Source organism: Mobula birostris, chromosome 4 (assembly GCF_030028105.1).
Source record: "Mobula birostris isolate sMobBir1 chromosome 4, sMobBir1.hap1, whole genome shotgun sequence".
In the NCBI taxonomy this organism is placed as follows: Eukaryota; Metazoa; Chordata; class Chondrichthyes; order Myliobatiformes; family Myliobatidae; genus Mobula; species Mobula birostris.
In genome coordinates this window covers 140,136,171-140,157,803 of record NC_092373.1, presented here as the reverse complement: position 1 = coordinate 140,157,803, position 21,633 = coordinate 140,136,171, and the positions used below count along the sequence as shown (strand labels likewise).

The window sequence follows — 21,633 nt, the reverse complement described above, 5'->3', positions numbered from 1 at the left end:
AAGTTTTATTTGACACAAACGAGGCTATAAAGAAACATTTTTATATTCTCTTTCCACTTTCACTTTGTCTAAATTTTCACTGCTTGTTTAACATCCAGAAATAGATTAGGAGGAACTTCTTTTAACTGAATTCGGGAAAGACATCAGCCTTTTTTCTTGTTCCCTGCCTAAAACTCTGTCTCCAGTCACCAACTCCATTCCTCTCCTTATCACTTGTTGTGCAGCCTCAGACAGCCTACTGACGACATATTTGTGCATTGTGTCTATCCATATTTCCATTCTTATTTACCTACGGTTTACTGTTTCCTTTTTAAACAAAGACAAAATTTCAAGGTTTCTATCCTTATTTTCTAATTACTGCGTCACTTTCCTATTTTGTATTTCCTTAGATGTCTCCTTCCAGACTCTGCTGGAATTGTAGCCAATGGCCTATTGGTTTGCTCACCACCTTAACCTTCCAGAACATCTCACAAAGTAAGTTCTATTCCTAACTTGTATGGAATATAGAACAGGAAACATGAATCTGGCATAGTGTGACTTTTCTGGTATTGTAATAATAGGAGAGGTTTAACTATAAGTATCACAACATCTTCTTCTTAACTAGTGCACCATATAAACATGCCAGGCAATTCATGATTGCTAACGATATTTGTTTATTATTGTACACAAAATGATAAATCCAGATGATGAATTTCTTTGTATTTACTGTACATTTTAATGTTTTAGCTTAGATTTTGTTGTTTCATTCCTTTCATAATGAGCATCAGCTACATAAGTAGCTTTGGAAAGTGAGGGCAAGTACTACATAAGGCCTTTAATTTTGTCTTGTTGAATAAGGATTTCAAAGTCTCCAATCCAAAGAGGAAAGAGAAGCAAGACTTTCAGGAAGTCAGGATGAAAGGCAGCGTTTCCTTCTTATCCTCTCTGACTCTTCCAAGATAACTGAAATCTGTTTTCTCTTCCACAGATAACAGACAGAGCACAGTTCTTTAAGCCAGCGGTCCCCAACCACCGGGCCGCAGAGTATGCGCTACCGGGCCACAAGGAAACCTTTCCTCATTCCTTGTCAAGCCCACTGTTGAGCTTGAACGCACGCGCGGTCATTACCCGCGCGTCATCCATGTCAGCACAGGAAGGAAATCAACTCCTCTAGCTTGCAAATGATGGCGGACTGAAAAGTATGTTTGACATAACATCTCTGCCGGTATTCTGGATCAAAGTCAAGGCTAAGTATCCTGAGATAGGCATGAAAGCACTGAAAACGTTGCTTCTATTTCCAACATATCTCTGCAAAGAATGCAGTGAAAATTAAATTGCGAAATAGACTAGACATAAGGAACCCCCTTCGAGTATCGCTGTCCCCCATCACCCCTCAACGGGACAATGTTGCTGCCAGAAAACAAGCCCAGGGCTCCCACTGAATCAGCGATATTGGTGTGTTGCAATGATTTTATATGTTCATACGGGGAAAGTATGTGCTTTGTTTAATATCCAAATGTTATTTAAAATGTTATGATGCTATTGATTATAAGTGACTTATATAACCATATAGCAATTACAGCATGGAAACGGGCCATCCCTCCCCTGCTAGTCCGTGCCGAATGCTTACTCTCACCTAGTCCCACCGACCTGCACTCAGCCCAGAACCCTCCCTTCCTTTCCTGTCCATATACCTATCCAACTTTTCTTTAAATGATAATATTGAACCTGCCTCTACCACTTCTACTGGAAGTTCATTCAACACTTACTTCAAGCTCCCCTGTCCTCCCCTGATAATTGACTTATCACTATATTCATGCAAGGAAAATATGCGCTGTGTGTTTAATATTAAATTCATTGTATAAACCCTTTTAGAAACGAAATTGAGTGTATTAGCCACTTATCACCTCTATTCCGGTCGTGATTAACAGCACCCCCCACCCCCCGAACAGAATTGCCAAAAACGATTTTTAGAAAAAAATCGGCAGGTACACGCATGCGCACACAGGTGCCCGTGCAAGGCTTCATGATCATTGTAGTCTTTCTCGGGGTAAACACAATGTATCTGACTGCTACTTCTGTCCGTTGGCAACCCTACCCCCCCCCCCCCCCGGGTCGGCCGGTTCGCAAGAATATTGTCAATATTAAACCGGTCCACAGTGCAAAAAAGGTTGGGGACCCTTGCTTTAAGCTATGTTTTTTAACAATTGGGATTCTTTCTAGCCTTGCAATTTTGACTATTTTCACAGAATTGAACTAGTTAATTTGACTGAAAGTGGATAGTAAATAAGGGAAGCTGGTTAAATAAAGCTCAAGGTAAGCTATTTACTTCAGGATAAATTGCAGCGATATACCCTCCCCTCCCCCCCGCTCCAAACAATCCCATGCAGAGTGTGCCACCACTTGCTAACGTTTGCTAGGAAGGCAAAAGGCTGGTCCCTTAATAACAGTAGTGGAATCAATGCAAGCATAGATTGATCACAAGAATAAAACTGGAAGGCTTGCTAGAGTTAAACCCAAAGAGCAAGACACATCAATTCCTATCATGTTATCTTTTAGAAAGATGATCACTTCATGATTGTAAATATAAAACGGGCATCATTTGGAGATGTTACCTGTTATACCGAATTATACCAGTCTTGTACCAAATAGTGTTTTTGTTTATTCTGCCTTGGTCTGACAGTATGCTCCAAAATAACTAGTTCCAATCTTATCATTTAAGCTTTGTAGAAAATTCTATTCTGAATTTTCTACTAAATATGCAGAAAAGGAATCATTACCACTGTGCACACCAAAGCAACAGCTTCATAAAAATGCAACTTAAATTCCCACATTCACTGGATAATTCTTTAGGATAAGAATATCTTCTTTAGAGAGACTACTCAATGTGATGAAGTGTTTTGAGAGGTTGGTCATGGCAAGAATTAACTCCTGCATAAGCCAGGACCTGGACCTACTAAAATTTGCCTACCACCATAACAGGTCTACTGTGGATGCAATCTCACTGACTCTCTACTTGGCCTTGGATCACCCGGACAACAGCAATACTTATGTCAGGATGCTGTTCATTGCTTACAGCTTGGCATTCAACATCATCATCCCTTCAGTACTAATGAACAAATTTCAAAACCTCTCTCTGCAACTGAATTGTTAACTTTCTCACCTGGAGACCACAGTCAGACAATCAACACAGGAGCACCTTAAGGATGCTTGCACAGCCCATTGTTCTACTCTCTCTGCCTTCATAAATGAGTGATTGGGCACAGCTTAAACGCCATCCACCAATTTGACAATTATACCATTGTTATTGGCAGAATGCCAGATGGCAACAAGGAGGAGTACAGGAGTGGGACAGATTGGCTGGCTGAGTGATGTTGCAACAACAAGAATACATTCAATGTCAGCAAGACCAAGGAATTAATTGTGGACTTCAGAAAATAAAATGGAACACTAGTCATTATTGAAGAGTCAATGGTGGAAAAGGTGAGCAGTTTCAAGTTGCTGGATGTTGAGGATCAATCTTGGGTCCAACACATGAATGCAATTATGAAGAAGGCAGAAGGCATGCTTGTGTTCATATTTCACTAGAAGCTTGAGAAAATTTGATATATCAGCAAAGACTACATATGTACAGTGGCAGCATACTACTTGTAAGGAAGCTACATTGTGCACAATCAAAAGAGGCTGCAGAGGGGTGGAGAGGCAGCCAGCTCTATCATGGGCACAACCCTCCCCACCATCTTAAAAAGGCAGAGCCTCAAGAAGGCAGTATTTGCTATTAAGAATCCTCAGCATCCAGAACATACCCTCGACTCATTACTATGATCAGACAGGAGGTACAGGAGCTTGAGGATGAACACTCAATGTTTTTGGAACAGCATCTTCCCCTACACCATCATACTTGTTAATAGCACCTGAACCATGAACACTACCTCACTATTCCACTTTTGCACTATTTATTTATTGTATTTTTTTATCGTGACAAAGTAATGTTTTTACGTCTTGCACTGTACTGCTGCCACAAAACAACAAATCTTGCAATATATGGCAGTAAAAATAAACCTGATTCTGAAATTAATAAGTTCTGTGTTGAATCCTGGGAGCTGCAATTTGTCTAGACTGAAGTTAAAGTGCTACGCCTCAAGCATACCCTGCACTTCAACGGACTGGTGTAAGAGTTGAAATATAGATAGATCTGAGTGGGAGTGGAATGAAAGGCAACTGGAATCTTGACAACACACCTACAGACCAAATGGAAGTGTTCCACAAAATTGTCACCCAACCTGTGTTACATTTTTCCCCAAGTAGACTGTAATGCGAACACCATAAGCAGTACACTAAACTGGAGGAAGTACATAGGAACTACTTTTGCACCTGGTGGAAGTGTTTAGGTATTCTTGGTAAGAAGGGAAGAAATAAAATGGCAGCTTCTTTAATCCCTTGTGCTTGCATGGAAAAGTATCACACGATACTTTTAGGTGTTGGCAGAGATGATCTTCCTCTCTCTTCTTCCTCTCACTCACCTTCTACTTGTCTTGAGAAGAGTCCTGCCCAGACTGCACAAAATGAGGGATAACAAAATTTCTTTCCCATTGTTTGCTCAATCTCCTGAGCAATGTACTGCATCTCCTTTTGATTCTTCCCTACAAGGGTATCATATCACCGACCATGATGGCCACTCTCACTATACCTTCAGCTGGCTATGTGTAGCTGAAGCTGACCCATCATAAAGTTAACAACGTCAAAGGTCCTTTTCCATCCTTACACAAAGACTGATCCTCAACCCTTTACCAAGCATTTAAAGAGAAAATATAGATGAGAAAGAAGAATGAAAACATGAGTTTAAAATACTTTATGAAAATCAGATCTTATATCAAGAGTTACAGTACCTACCTCATCTGCATCTGTAGCTGACAGCTGCATTATTCTAAATCCATCCCCAATGTTTTCTTCAATGATGAGATCCAGTGCATCAGTTGGAAACAAAGGAGGGTTGTCATTGATATCCTGCAGAGTTATTTCCACCTGAAAAATCAAATAAACCAATTAACAAACAGTTGGAGGAGATGAGAGCATATTTAAGTTCTATTCAGTTTAAACTGCAGCTCTCAAAACATGCCACCTCTGTGTCCAGATCATAAAAGTAAATTCATCCAAGGGCCACAGTGTCATGGAGCATATTGCTTGTAAAATATGAAGCAACTGAGGGGGGAATGTCGACTCAGACCATGAGAGGCCTGTGTCGGGCATTTTCATGCCTTACAAGGCGCAGATTGGAAGTCTGTGTGGGGCGCCACTCCTCGCACAGACTAGAACAATGTGTGATTAAGTGCCTTGCTCAAGGGCACAAACATGCTGCCACAGCTGAGGCTCGAACTAGCCACCTTGAGGTAACTAGACGAACTCCTTAACCACTTGGCCACGTGCCCAACACAAAGAAACTGAAATGTATATAAAACACAGTAAAGGTGCAGAATGGAATATCAAAGACAAAAACATTGTTTGTAAAGCATTTGACTTAAAACTTTCGAATCCAAGGTGAGATGGCTATGTAATAAAAATTAACAGTTTAAAATAAGCTGTCACACTGAATACTGCCTTATATTCAACAGTTTCCCTTCATTCCAACAAATTGACAAGTCATTCTGATGATTAGAGTCAGAGAAGCATTACTAGAAAATGTAATAACAGAAATTTCTGAGTAGATGGGGTATGTGAAGCTAAGAGGCTCAACTGACTGTTCAAACGATCTGCTTAAGACTACAAATGTTGGACAATAAAATGAATACAGACGCCATACCCCATGGTGGACTGATTTGAAAACAGCAACTAAGCAGCAGACAGCTTCCCAATGTCCCAACAAAAAGGCTGTGAATTGGCAACAAGTAGTTGCTGGCTGTTGGGATGGTGCAGCTCAGAAGCATTTGCTGGGCAATTGGTACTCAACACAAATATGCCTCTTAAGAGGGAAATTTTGGTCAAGATGGGAAATGTATGATTTACTTGTGTGGAGGCTTAGAGGGGCACTCAAGGTTTTCCTGGCTCTTCAGAAACTTTAAACAAAAATGAAAAATCTCACTATGTTGAGTGTCTTCTATGCCTACAGGTTTGGTTTGACAGTACTATAACATTCTTTGTTTCCTCAATAATATCTTTAAAGTCACAGCACTCAATACTTTAAGGAAGGTTTAGCCCACTTTTATTGGGTGCTCTGTTGTTGCCCACAATGTAAAATAGAAATCTCTAAGATTTGGGCAGTACTAATGCAGTGAAATCTCTCATTCAGACCTTACTTAGCCATGAAATAGTAGAATGGGAGAGAAATGCCCTCACCACTATATGAAAATCTGTTTTTTTTTCCTCTATCAAGTCCTTATCATAATACACTAACCTGAGTTACACCAGCACTTCCATAGCATACTTCCATTAGAGTATATGGATTAGTGGAGGTGAATGGATACAATTTTTAGTGTTCATTTTGTATGTTGAACAATTAAGTAGTCTGATTAGTTTCCTCTTCCAGGACTATAATGCGGTCAGTCATTAAGAGCTCTGGATTAATCTGCGAATGAACTTTGAGCTATCAAGCCAACAATTGCAATTTTACTTTCAGCACAGCAGACAAGCACAATATAGCATGAAGCAGATTATGAAGGTCCTTCATAATATCCTGAATGTGACAATTGATGCAGAGCTTAGATGAATCTTCTCCACAATCTCCATCAGCACAGGTGCACCACAAGGCTGTATGCTTAGCCCCCTGCTCTACTCACTTTACACTTATGACTGTGTGGGCTAAGCACAGCTCCAATGCCATATTGAAGTTTGCTGACTCAAAGGTGGCGATGAATCAGCATGTAGGAGGAGAATGAAAATCTGGCTGAAAGGTGCCACAACGCAACCTCTTGCTCAATGTCAACAAGACCAAGGAGATGATTATTGATTTCAGGAGAAGGAAACCAAAGTTCCATGAGCCAGTTCTCACTAGGGGATCAGAAGTGGAGAGGGTCAACAATTTATAATTCCTTGGTGTTATAATTTCAGAGGACCTGTCCTGGGCCCAGCACATAAGTGCAATTACCAAGAGAGCACAGTATCGCCTCTACTTCCTTAAGAGTTTGAGAAGCTTCGGCATGACATCTATAACTTTGACTAACTTCTATACATATGTGGTGCAGAGTATATTGACCGGCTGCATCATTGCCAGGTATGAAAACACCAATGCCCTTGAACGGAAAAGCCTACAAAACATAGTGGAAGCCCAATCCATCTACACATAGTATTGTCACAGGAAAGCAGCATCCATCATCGGGGTCTCCCTCCACTCAGGTCATGCATTCTTCTCACTGCTGCCAGGTTTAGGAACAGTTATTACCCCGCAACCATCAGGATCCTAAATCAGAGGAGATACTTCACTTGCCCCATCACTGAACTGTACCCACAAACTATGGACTAATTTTCAAGGTTTCTTCATCTAATGTTCTTGATATTTGTTGCTTATTTTGTTATTATTATTACTATTACTATTTCCTTTTTTTCCTTCCTTGTATTTTTACACCGATTGCCCTATTGGTGTGATATTTCACATGAATCTCAGGGTTGTATATGGTGACATACAGTACATGTATTCTGATCGTACATTTACTTTGAACTTTGAATGTCTGTTCCCTCTAACTACACATTTGTTGCAAAATGGCAGAAAGGAGACAAAATTGTGCTCTGTTGGACCCCAAGAATGGATTTTTATAACAGCTGTGTAACTGAATGGACTACTCATGTTCTGAACTTCTTACAGTATTATAATCTGTGAAAGGTTGAAGACAGTGGAGAGATATGATCTCACACCTATTAGAAGCTGGGCTCAGCCTGCTTGGCTCATTTCACATCTAGCTGTAATCCCAACAGCTGTTAGAAACCAGAGAGTTATTTCACTTTTTATCCAAAACATTGAAGAGAAACATTCAATATATTGTGTCAGCCTATCAGCCAGAAGTTAGATTGCTGTAAAATGCCAATTGCTACTGGGTAGATCATAAGCTGTAAAGCAGCAATAAAAATGCAGAAAGCCAAAACGTTAATTTGAAACCAAATGTTACATTGATCATGTTTAATGTATTGTGTCCAGTTTTAACTTGAAATTTAATAATCTACTCCAACTAAATCTTCTAAAGATTCTCTAATAGAATCTTCAGAAATATATTGTAAAGCCAGTTACGATGAAATTTCATGGTACGTCAATGCATGAGGTTACCTCAGCTATATTTAGATTTTGCCACTGAGTTTCATTCTATTATTTATTCAAGTTGCTGTGACTTTTGAAGACCTTGACTATTCTACAAGAATGATTTTAATAAATTCCCATACAATGCTAAACCCAATCTTAGAATCTAAACAACTATATTTTTCTGACGCCTTTTTATTTACTGACATTGGAAGATAAATTGACACAGCAAAGTCAAAACCTAAACAAAGATGATTGGCATTAGCTCGTTTTTCTACTTTCATGTATCACAGCAAATCTGTCAAACTAATGGAAACCTAGTCTTCAAAACAAAGCAAATTCCTTTCTTCATGATTATCATAGAAGCAGCAGCTGTCTTCTTTCCATCTTGACAATACTTTGACACAAAGCTTTTCCCATGAGGTTAAGAAATGTTCCAACATCAAAGACCACCAAGCAGGAATAAAATGCTCTTCGTAACCAAGCAAAAGACGTGCATTCATCCAACTGCTAATAAAATTGAGATCAGAAGTTTGCCAGATTGATTTAGTTATGCTCTTTCTAAATATTCCACTTAATGTATTATAAATCCTATGTGTTTTACAACTTAAGCTTTCCCAGCCAAGTTAAATTTAAATTAGTTCAGCCCAAAAGCCAAACAAACAGTGAACTTGGAAACCATAGGAAAGCTGATTGCTGCATTTTTATTACAAAGTGAACCCGGTAAATATTTATAAATTTTGAAAGGTTACACAACTGGAAAAATTGTTCAGCTATGGCTAAACTGAACAAACTTTGTCTTCCTTTGACAGAGCATCAGACATTATGGCGATAAAAAGATGATGAGCCAGCCAGCCAACTGTCAAATGATTCCTTTAGGATATGGTCATAGGTAGGATTAGTAAGAAGTTGAAGTTATCAGTTGCTTTAGGAAATGCTCTACCACTGGGTAGCTCCATCATGAATATGGATGGTTCAATGTTCATGAATCCATATAATAGAAACTAAGTGGGTGTGCGATACAATAGTGTATATTATATTTTGCCTTTGCTATGATTTGATTAGGTTTCAAGCACTGGAAGTGTGATGACACTTGTGGGGTGCTCAGCACAATCCTCACTGATTTAATTTGATTAAAACAATGCATTTCACTCTGTTTTGATGTACATATGATAAATAAAGCAAAAACTATAAAAACCTTATAACCACATCTTTGATAAATGGATCAAAGACAATATTATTAATGCAGTACCCTTTCATAAGTACCAATAGTATGTTAAATACAGCTAACTACATTGTGGTGCAATGATTATTATTTGGGTAAAGTGGCAGGCAATTCCAAGCGGAGGATCACATAGCACTAATGAGATGGATGACCAATTACCACTCGCAGACTGGATGCAGAATGGGTTCAGCAATCACACTCATAAGCCTGCACATCCCAGCTAATTATTTAATTCCCTTCCTCTCCTTTCAATCTTGCCAAGACTTGACCTAAAGCAGAGCAACGTCAATGCTCCGTGCGTACCACTGTCCTTGTTCCAGGAAAGAGCACTGAAGCTGTTAAGGAGCAGTGTTTATTTAGTATTAAGCTACTACTACTGAGCTGCTGTATCGGCATTAGCTTTAATTTGAAAGTTCAAATTAATGGCTCTGTTGGCCCAGAATTTTTTTTCTTTTATTTCTGCTCAGTTCCTATTAAAAGTCAGTCTCCACTCTCCAGGCACTTGGTCCATAACCACACATCCCTATCTCGCCCAAAGAAAATGGACCCAGCAGAAAAAGAATGGCTGAGCTTGGCCCTGATATTCATTAACCAGGTAGGAGAGAAGTTACATTTGGTTGAGGTTCTGTTGGGAGAAGTGACTCAAGCAGTGTGACAGATACTCTCAGAATGATAAGCCAATCTAGACCATAGTTTGTGGAGGAGAAACTAAATTCAGTAGAGGCTGGGTTGACTGGCATTGTCTTAAGAAATGTGACAGCAACTTTCAGAAAGGAAAGCCCAGTCCCAGCTAGAAGAACAGGTGTCAACCCTTACAGCAACGGTTTAGCAACTCATCACAGACAGCAGAATCAGGTGGCATCGATTACTGCTCTCACAGTCATGGTTCAGCAACTTACTACCAACAGCCAGAATCAGATGACAGCCACTACTATCCTTGCTGCCGCAATTCATCAGCCTTTGCCCATTCGAGTTCCATTCTCAGCATCTCTCAGATCCTCCTCTTCAAAAGCCTCATCTACCTCGGCCACTAAAGCAGACATCCCACCTCTCCCGGAATTCCAGGAGTCTCCCGCAAATTAATAGTGGCTCCCTGATGCCCGCAAAGTATATACAATGTCCCGGAAATTGATATTTTTGAGAGCCAGCGTGACAGAACGCGTGAGAGAGAGCGCGAGCGCAAGAGCAAGAAAGCAAGCGCGAGAGAGTGAGCGCGAGTGAGAGCGACGAGAGAGAGCGCACGCGTGTGAGAGAGAATGAGAGCGAGAAAGCAAGCGCGAGAGAGCGAGAAAGCAAGCACGAGTGAGAGCAACCACGAGCAAGAGAGCATGCGTGTGCGCGATAGAGAGAAAGAGTGAGAGAGTTCTAAAAAAAAGTCAGAGTGGCAGAGTGTTCCAAAAAAAATATATAACGTATGTCACCCCAAACTACACTAAAGTGTACCCCTGCCTAACAGGGGTCAAAAATAATGACAGTGTTGCTCGCTGCACTGTTTGCAACAGTGACTTTTCTATTGCCCATGGTGGGTTAAGACTGTAAAAGACGTGTTGAGGTGAGTTTAACAGGTGTCATTCGTTCATTAGCATAGCTAACGTTATTTAAACTAGCTGGCTAGCTGCTAAGGAGCATCCCACCTCTCCCGGAAGTCTCCCGCAAATTGATGGTGCTACCTCCCTGAAATGAGTTTTTGCAGGGTGGGATGTCTGCTAAAGCCCAGACTCTCATAACTGCATCTGGACCAAAACTGAGTATTCCTCCTCCAGGAAAATACTCTGGTGACCCTGTTGACTGCAGGAGTTTTATTACCCAGTGTGAGCTAACTTTCTAAGCTCAGCCTGGTCAGTTTGGTGATGATGCGTGTAAACTGGCGTACATGGTGAATCTCTTAAACGGACCCCCACTCAGCCTGTTCAACGCTCTGTGTGAACATGGCTCCCCAACAGCCCAGTCATTTAAAACATTTTTTGTCAAGTTCAAGAGAGACTTTGTTCTTCTAGTATGGGGTCAGGAGACTGCCCACCTTTCCTGGACCTATGCTAATATACAGAGGCAGTGAGGGACTATGCAGTAAGGTTCCAGAAGTTTGCAGTGGAGAAGGAGTGGAATGAGAGATCCCTTATCATTGCCTTCCAGCAGGGATTGAGCAGAGGGGTCTAGCATGAGACTGCAGTGCATGATGAGCAAGGCAACCTTAATGACCCATTTAATTTACCGATTCAAATTGACAACCAGGCAACTGAATGGCGCAGAGAAAGAATGCCCCAAGCCACTGCTTAGATCACCATTTGGCTGTAACCTCTCCTGCATCACCCAGTACACAGTTCGTGGAGGAACCTACGTAGGTGGAACACATGCACCCATCTCAGTGCAAGATCAGTGTCGAAGAGCAGGTTCCTGCCTCTATTATGGAAATCCAGGGCACTTCCAAGCTTCATATCCTAAGCGCCCTGTAAAAGAGGATACCCATCAGCAGGAAGGAGAGTTCTGATGGGTCAGTTCTCCCTACAAACATCTGTCCCTAATTGTGTAATGCTCTGAGTTTCCTTGTCATCGGGGGAGGGGGGGTGGTCTCAGACACATGAGCTTCAGGCATTTATTAACTCTGGGGCAGCTGGGAACCCCAATGATTCCCATCATCCAAGCCTTGACGTCAATATTTTCTTTGGAAAGATGGCACAGACAAGATCCACCTTTCCACAGAAGTCTTCAACTTGTGCTAGAAGGAACCATACGGAACAGCTCTCCTATCTGGTTGAATCTCCTGAACTGCCGCTAGTGTTTGACCTTCCATGGGCTGGATCGTTTATTCTGATCCAACCCATGGATTGATTAGTCCGTAAAGACACTCCAAGAGTGGGGTCTGGCATGCCTGTCTACCTGTCTGGGTCCAGCTTTAGCTACTGTTTGTGAATCCCCTCCTGTGTCAACTGCTAGTGTAATCCTGTCTGGCATCCCAGCAGAATATGCTGACCTTCTTGAGGTGTTTATTAGAAAGACTGCCAACTCTGGGCCTCCACACCAGCCATACAAATCACTACTGACCTCTTACTTGGCACTAGTCCTCCTTGGGGCCGATTCTTTTGCCTGTGTCATCCTGGAATGGTGGCCATGGAAGAATACATCAAAGAGGCGTGGGCCTTATGATTCGTCCATCTATCAACCTCATCAGAAAGGGTAGGCTTCTTTTTTTTGCAAGGAAAAAAGATGGCAAACTCTGTCAAGAGCTCATGTTTTAGTATCTGAGAGATCAGTTCCAAGTGTCATAGAGTAATACAGCACATAAAAGGCATTTTGGCCAAGCTGGTATATGCCAGCCATACTGTCCTCCCTGCTAGTTCCAGTTGCCCATATTCTGCACATAAATGTACAAAGTTCCCTCCATGTACCTATCCAAATGTCTCTTAAATGTTGCAATTGTACATGCTTCAAACACTTCTTATGGCAGTTCACTTCAAGTACTCATTACGCTCTACGTAAAGAAGTTACCTCGAAGGTCTCTTTTAAATCTCTCCCCTCATCTTGTAACTGTAGCCTGTAGTTTTGGACTCTCCAGTCCAGAGGAAAGGACTGTGACCATCTACCTTATCCACGCCTCTCATGATTATATAAACTTCTGTGAGATCACCCCTCATTCGCTTCTGCTCCAGGGACTAAAGATCTAGTGTGGCCAACCTCTCCTTATAACCCAGGCTCTCAAGTTCAGGCAGCATCTTTGTAAATTTCTTTTGCACGCTCTTCAGCTTGACGAGGTCTTTCCTATAACAGGGAAACCGGAATTATACACAATATTCCAAGTGTACCCTCACCAATGACTTAAATAACTGCAATATACAGTAACATTCCTAAACTCGACATCTTGAATGATGAAAGCCAGCATGCTAAACACCTTCTTCACCACTCTGTCTATTTACGCGATGCTCACAGAAAATTGTGCACTCTGTTCCATATTTGTCAGACCTACACTGGTTTTTCTGTCCAAAATGCATCACTTCACACTTTTCTAAGTGCAATCCATTTGCCATTCCTTCAGTTATCGGATTACAATCAGAAGAGGGCTTCACTGAAGACACCCAGTATTCCATCATGAGTTGATAGTTCCTGACTGTAGTTTGTCTGTTCAATAATAAGATCTGAAAGCTAATGACAGCAATTATGCATAAACAATGTTCAGTTCCACATTTTTCCCACATGTTCTGATGAAGGGCACTGGTCTGAAACTTGAACTCCAGTTTTCTCTACTTTGAGGCTACCTTACCTACTGAGAATTTCAGGAACTTACTATTTTTGTTTCTTTTTTTTCAGCATCTAAGGCATTTGGTTCAATGCTTCTCTCCTCATACCCATCATCAAATATCCCCACAATACAAATTCATGGTCTATTTTAAGGGTTATTATCCCACGGACCAATACCATCAAGCAAGGGGTCTGTGGACCCCAGTTTGGGAGTACCTGGTCCATTTGATCACAACAATACAGAGCCTATAGCCAAATCTAATGACAACAGCCAAGATGTTGGAAAGCCACTATATACAAATATTATTTTCAAAAATAAACAATGCAGTCATTGTGAAGAAATGCTTCTATGACAGTTGCATTTAACAGGCAACTAGCATGCAAGGAAAATGTGATGGTTGCAGTCTTGAATAGTTGGTAATTCATACTTACAAACCACTATTGCTCATGTGAACAGATGTACAATTTCTCAGACGCTTTTATACATTCCATTACATAATGGAAGGCAAAGGATTGTTTTGTGGAGACTTAGGAATCTGAGGATATTGAAATCTGGAAAATCAAACTGCTGGAGCATTGCAGTGGTTTGAGCAGCATCTGTTTGGAGAAAGATCCTGCCACAGGCTTGTTTCCTGGTTGCCCTTTGGACCTTTGCATTTTTCACTGTTTTACAGACTCTTACTTTCAAACATCATGAAGATATATTCTTACACTATCCAGTCACCACCACAAAACCTAAGATGCTGAACAAAGAAAAAGAAAAGCCTTAATATAGCACATTCTTTGATTATTTGGGCAGCTTGATGTGCATGTCAATGCTTCACTGAAAGGATTGTATGGTGTTCAGCCACATAAATAATACAATATTCGAACCTATTAATTTACACAGATTGATAAATATTGTTTACTGATTTCTTATGATACCAACATTGTATCACAGTTGTACCTATATATAATTTCATAATAATATTGTATTATTTCCTTATTGTATAAATTCATATTTGGTAAGAAAACAATTCTACGACATGTGCTGCCTTCCACAATACTTTACAGCTAATGAAATAATTCTGAACTGTAGTTCCTGTATGAACTGAACATAATTTATGAGATTACAACCCTACTGTCATTAAATTTTAATCACCTTACTGCTGTCTTGATATGGGAGCTAGTATTACAAACAAATGGATGAAGACTGCTGAACTAAGATGGAAAGGGACAATGGCTGTTCAGTATTTGGATCTAACAATAAAAATGTACTCTCATGCTGTGCCACAGTAGGACACATAACAATTATATTTTATTAGTAATAGATCTGCAAACCAGGCACCATTTTTCTGCAATGCGTTGTACCTTTTGACCTTGAATATTGTTTTGTTTTCATGGTCCGTTCCCTTTCACCGTTCTACCTCTGGGTGGCATTTTAATGTTTGCTGCATTCTTCTATCCCCAAACCACACATCAAGAAATGTCACACTTCCTGCATTTGTCCATCGTTTTAACAGTTGCTGCTGCACACTGTTTTCAGATATACTGCACATTAAGTGTAGGTCTCTCATTATCAAAAAAAAACCCTTTTCAGAATGTGATTCTTGTTATAGCATGATTTTAATACCGCTTGTAAGCAAGATGTACCGTATTGTAAAACCTGATTTTACCTTCCTGTATACACAGTAACGGGGAACATAACGTAGAATAACCTTCTCAGTAAAATTATAGACCTAGAGATTCTGTAGGGGTTCTGTAAATTGCTGGTAAAACCATAATTCCACTGGGATTATGCCAATGTCCTTCTGAAACGTAAATTTAACTGTATTCAGCCACATAACATAGTAATGTCATAATATCACAGTTATCTATGGGCTCCTTTCCACAGTGTGTACTCCTAGGAATCTGTAAATGTTCCATCTGGCAGCAGTTAGGAACCCATCATACAATGAATCATGAAAGCATACCTATTCCTTGCCACCCAAGCATTTCAAACTTAGGAATTACAATCTTTTCCACTGCACAGCACATATTATGTGATGCCAAGTGAGTGCTTTTATGCTAATACATCTTATCGTAATTTAAATTTTTTTTCCATTTGTTCACTTTGTGCCAGCACTAATCTGTCTTGTCAGGAGCAGCATAACAATTAAATGAAGGGTAAAACTCAATTTCCTTGCTTAAAAATGCATCTAATTTCCAAACTTACAAAGGCCCTCCACTCGCCCAATATGACAGTTCTTTTTCCCATGTCCTGATCTATCCATCACGTGGCCTCACTGAGTGAATGTGCTAATGAGTGCCAAAGAAAAGCTTGTCTTTTCTCTGTGTGTCTATGCCCAAATCCATTACTCACAGAACCCCTGCAACCAGTGGACTGTTGAAACTTTTACCTATCAGTCCAAGCTTTGTTCAGACTCTGGCCTACTGGTGAAAGGACAGTGTTCAATCCATACTCCATCCACTCCTGGCCAACACATTTGAAGAGGATAAATGCACATTATGAAATGTGGTTAGATCAGTTTTATTTTCAAAGCATCAAACAGAAAATAGCACTTCAGTATGGCCAAATTTTGATTAATGAAAACATTTCTGTCCCCAGGAAACAATTTTTTTCAGGACATTAATAGCAATCAAGTGAAAATTATATTTTTAGAAATGTATCCCCCCCTTAAATAAGTAAGTCAAACAAAAGAGATGATGATTGTGAAAGAAATCTTTCATTAACTTGTTACTGTGTTGAGGCAGCCCTTGTATATCATATTCCTGCCTAGTCACATACTCTGTCAGATATCGTTATTAGTAATTTCATAACAGCAATTTTCTCCAGGAATTATTCTGAAACAGGTACCAATCAAGATTAAACAAATGGAAATATCTCATAATGATTTTGATCACAATTAGTACAGATGTTGATGGCAAACAAGCTAAATAAAATCTTGAAAATGCATTCTGTCTTAGAGATTCATATACTGGATCAAATGACATGTGTGACTTACACTGGTACTGTAACATAGCATATATTTCAGTTCACATGTGGCTAGCTTAATAAGTATACTTATTGCCCAACTAAAGTCTTTCAAAAGAACATAAATTAGAAAACAAGATATATAGAATATTGATGTAACTGAGAGGACAAGGTTCAAATGTGGACAATTTTGTTTGAACTGAAGCATTTTTCTCTGATGTCCAGAGAAAGTGAAAATAGGACCAATGTTATGAGTGAAGATAATTGGCTTTTTTCATCCCTGTACAACAGAAAGCATAGCTCACTACAAGTACAGTAGGTAATTAGATTACTAACAACCTACTGAATGCCATCCACTGATTTTTACAGCTTTATAATAAACACACATCCATTTTCCAGACATAAGGTAGTACAAATTTTATGTAAATATACAATGTAATAAAGAAATAAAAACTAGGTAGTTGAACTATTAAGCTGTGCTGCTATTCTGACAAAAGGAATTTCAAATTAAGTTTCACAATAAATACACTAATTCTGTTAATGCTGGTGGTTTTATACATTAGATTAAAATTTTTTCCTGTATCAAAAACAATCAGTATTTTGGTTCTCCACCTCTCGTAATATGCATGTCTTACTGAACTGTTTACGTGCTATATTGAATAATTACATTAAAGATTTATAGTGATATTTTTCTAAGGACTCCAAGGCTTGGTGGGTCAAGTGTGTGATTCAGCTGTCTATTCCAAAGGACAAATATAAGCAGAGAGATATAAGCAAATAAGAGAGATATAAACTATTTATCTCTCATACTTTTATACAGATGTATTAATGACTGATTTTATATGGAAAAACCAAAACAATCACCCTCAGTAAAACTTAGTCATTATTTCTATTTGGAAAGTCACTAATATATGTTTTAGGTCCAGAAATCAACTTTAGCCTTGCAGGTAACCTGGGCAGTACAGATGAAATACCGTTGCTTATAAAATTCTGGGAATATGTACCAGTAGAAATCTAGTAAAATTTAAAATGCAACAGCTGTCAGACAACGGTTGCTACAGCGGCATCATCAGAAAGAATGTGAATTTAACCTTTGCTTGTTCGCGAAACACTGAAAATCACAAACACAATACTGTGTACAGCTGCAAATCATTTGCCAGAATACAACAAAAGATATTTAGCCATTTTGGTATTTCCCCATCTCTATTAGCAAAGATAGTGGAACACAAAGAAAATACATTAATAAATGAATAAAACCTTAATGAGTCACATTCATTTAAGTAATTCTGACATCAGGCATAAAGAGGATTCCCTCAGAATCATTCACTCATAAGTAAAGACAAATCTTCTTGTAAGAAATAAACTCCAGTGCAGTACTGCACAAAAGTATTGGGCAAGTATATGTATAGCTAGGGCGTCTAAGACCTTTGCACAGTACTGTAATTGTCAACGTGAAGGAGAGATCAAGTTTATAAATCTGATGAGAGCAAAGCATGTTGGGAATGGCGAGGATGGAGCGCCGCAGGAGTGGTGTGCGACAGGTGGCAGAGAAGGAGTGTCAGGGGTGGGTAGAGATACCCCCAGCCCTGAAACACCAGACAATGTCATTTGATTCCAAACAATTCGTTCATTGATCACTACAGAAAGTTCCTATGGTGCTTCTCACTCCCTCCCCTCTCCCTTCCCCCTTTCCCAACCATGATTTCCCTCTCCTTCCCACTCTCAGTCTACTATAGAGACCCATTTCAGAATCAGGTTTATCATCACCCACATATGTCATGAAATTAGTGCTATTGTCGGGGCAGCGGTGCAGTGCGATACATAAAATTACTACAGTACTGTGCAAAAGTCTTAGGCACACCGTCTATATAAATGTGTTTAAAACATTTGCTCAGTACTATAGATAATGTCTCATTTTGACAGCAATAAGGTTTGATAGTACATTTGATTATTCATACTTTAGCTCAGTGTGCTCAGTGCATGATTACAGTGTTCTGAGCAGCTGAAATTTATTCTATGACCGAGAAGCTATGCTACCAACATCATTTTAACTTGGCCATGACTAGAAACAGTGGAAAACAATAAAATTAACAAAATTAGATAAGTTAAAAATATTTACATTTTTGTGAAATTAAGCGTTCCTGTTAATTGACTTTCAATTCAGCAAACATCAATAAATACCTTTAAATACAAACTGAATTAATCCTCTGGTTTACTGAATGGGTGAATACTGTGCAATCAGGCAGATTTTATTACCACAAAGGAAATTAGTTGTATTAGTTTAGAAGAGCAATGTCGAATATTTTCTGTCTAACTTACATGAAAACATACAGATTAGGAGCAGGGGTAAATTATTTGAATCCTTGAATTTCTCTATCATAACTCTTCTGACCGTAACCTCAGTCTAATCACCATAACCTTTCACCTACTTCTTTAAGGAATTGATCTGGCAATGCTTGAAAGTATTCAGACTCTGCTTCCACCACTCTTTGAGGAAGAGAGTTCCAAAGACTGATAACCATCTGAAAACAGAAGGAAAATTCATATTATGTCAGTCTTAAATATTTTAAACACTATTGCCTAGTTCTAAATTCTGACACAAAGGGAAACGTCCTCTCCTCTTCCATCCATCAAGACCCCTTAAGATCTTGTAAGTTTCAATTTGAGAGCTGCTAGCTTAAAGAAAGGTAACACTACAATGAACTGAACCAATTAAAAAGTAAATGTATGGATTACTGAACAAAAAAATTTATCCCCTAACCTTATATTCACATAAATGAGTCCAGCATCAACCAGAGCCAACTACCTAGAAAGTATAAAGTGTGGTAGTACCTGTTCACTCTGTATCAAAGGGTGATGTGGCCCCTGAAAACATGTAAAATTCCCCCATCAACAGCCAGTAGGACGGATGCGATAGTCAACTCATACATCCAGAAACGACTGGGGCTGCCTTGTGTTTCTCGGACACTGGCCTCTTTGGGAAGAACATTTTGCAGCTGCCACTGAGATACATCAGCCTAGGGTACAAGCAGAAGAAAAGCCGACTGACTGGTGTGTTGAGGGAGTCCAGTGACTCACTGGTGAGGAGTGCCAATGCCTCAATCCATACTGGCCATAAGTGGAGAGCTCAAGCTGAAGTAGACCAGGCCATCAGCAGGCTACAGCACCAAGAGGTTGTCAGCAGAGTCCAGGCTGGACTTGGCTGTAAGAAGGCAACACATTTCTGGTCCAAGGCCTCAAAGAAAAAGAGGAAAGCCATGGTGGTGGAGGAGCTGACAAGGACAGAGCAGGAGCACAACAGGGTGAAGGGCCGTGGCACAAGGCCTGCAGGGAAGATGGACAACATGGGAGGCCACCATAAACAGCTGGTCTGACCTGTGGAAGTTCCCACAAGCCAGACTCTGCTTCATCAGGATATTTTGCCCTGCCCCCTAAATCTTCTCCAGTAGTTTGGGGGTAAGGATAGCTGCCCCCCCCCCCCATGTGACACCACTAATGCCAACCTCTAACACATTCTGGCAGGATGCAAGACTGCGCTGTCTCAAGGGCTCTACAGATGGTGGCACAATCAGGTCCTAAAGAAGCTGACAGAGATCCTGGGGACCTGCAGGCGGGTGCGAGAAGCAGCCTTTCCCTAGAAGGACGACAACTCATCCCACTTGTTAAGGCTGGTAAGAGCACTGAATGCACCCGCCCAAGAGCTCTTTCAAGCCTCCTCTCCACATCAAGGAGTGGAATATGAGGGCAGATCTCAACAAACAGCTACAGTTCCTCACGGAAATCACCACCCCATCTCTCCACCCAAAGTACTCTGGTCCATGGTTGCCAACAGAGTCCTCCTTATTGAGTTAATCATCCCATGAGAGGCTGCGCAAGAGCAGAAGAAGCTGAAGTACTCAGACATGGCAGCTGAGCATAAGGAAGCAGGCTGGAGGACCACCATCTACCCTGTGGAAGTTGGATGACGGGGCTTTGTCGGTGCATCGACAACAAGGTTGCTCCATGGTATGGCAGTGACTGGAGAGAGCCTCAGGAGGGCCACCAGGGAGTTGCCTGAAGAGGCAGAAATGGGCAGCTTTTGGCGATGGCTAAGGAGGAAGGACAGAAATTGGGAGACCGACTAACCCCACTGAAGACTGCAGGGAGTGGCAGGGAGAAGTCAGGGCTAAGCAAGTGAAACATCAAAGAGCCGTGGTCCCTGGTTGACGATCCTGCAGCTGGCCCAAGGGCACCGTTGGAGGTGCGGCAGGCAGCAATGTCAAGCAAGAAACATCTTCCTATAAATCTCATTACAACCAGGGATTTTGATTCATTTAACTGAGAATTTTTATGTGAATCTCATGCTCCATTTTTCACATTAGAATCCAAAACTGGAAAAATCATAAAGCATGAAAAGCTAAAAAAAAATCAAAAACTGAAATGTCAACAGTTTTAAAGCACTTATTCCCCTTTGCTGAGTACTTAGTTGAACAACGTCTCACAGCAATTACAGCCAGTAGTCTTTTTGGATAAGTCTCTATTAGCTTTGCATAATGGGATAGAGCAAGATTTGCCCATTCCTCCTTGACAAAGGGGGGGGGTAGTTGGGGGGGGTGACAGTTGACAGCAATCTTGAGGTCTTGCCAAAGAAGTTCGATCATTTTAAGATCTGGACTCTGACTCAAGGACATAAATTTTCTTAATTTGAAGCCACTCTATGGTTGCTTTGGCAGTGTGCTTTGGGTCGGTATTGTGCTAAAAGACAAAATTCCTCCCCAGTTTAATCTGTCTGGCAGAGGCTAGCAGGTTCTTATCCAGGATCTCTCTGTATTTAGCAGCATTCATCTTGCCGTCAATCCTGACCAGACTTACAGAGTGTGTAGTCATGAACTTCATCTGCAGTTGCAGACACTGACTTCTGCAGCTCATTCAGAGTAACTGTTGGTGTCATAGTAGCCTCTCTGCCAAGTACCACTCTTCTCTGGCGACTAAGTTTTGAGGGACGGCCTGACCTAAGTAGGACAGCTGTGGTTTCATATTTTT

General features: G+C 40.5%; 1 protein-coding gene across 1 annotated transcript in view; it reads right to left on the bottom strand.

The window, feature by feature from the left end:
- fat4 (FAT atypical cadherin 4) overlaps positions 1-21,633 on the bottom strand; it is a 391,785-nt gene that overhangs the window by 200,593 nt on the left and 169,559 nt on the right. The window contains exon 3 of the mRNA XM_072256139.1: positions 4,873-5,004. Coding sequence (XP_072112240.1) covers positions 4,873-5,004 — 132 coding nt within the window. The remainder of the gene's footprint in view (positions 1-4,872; positions 5,005-21,633) is intronic.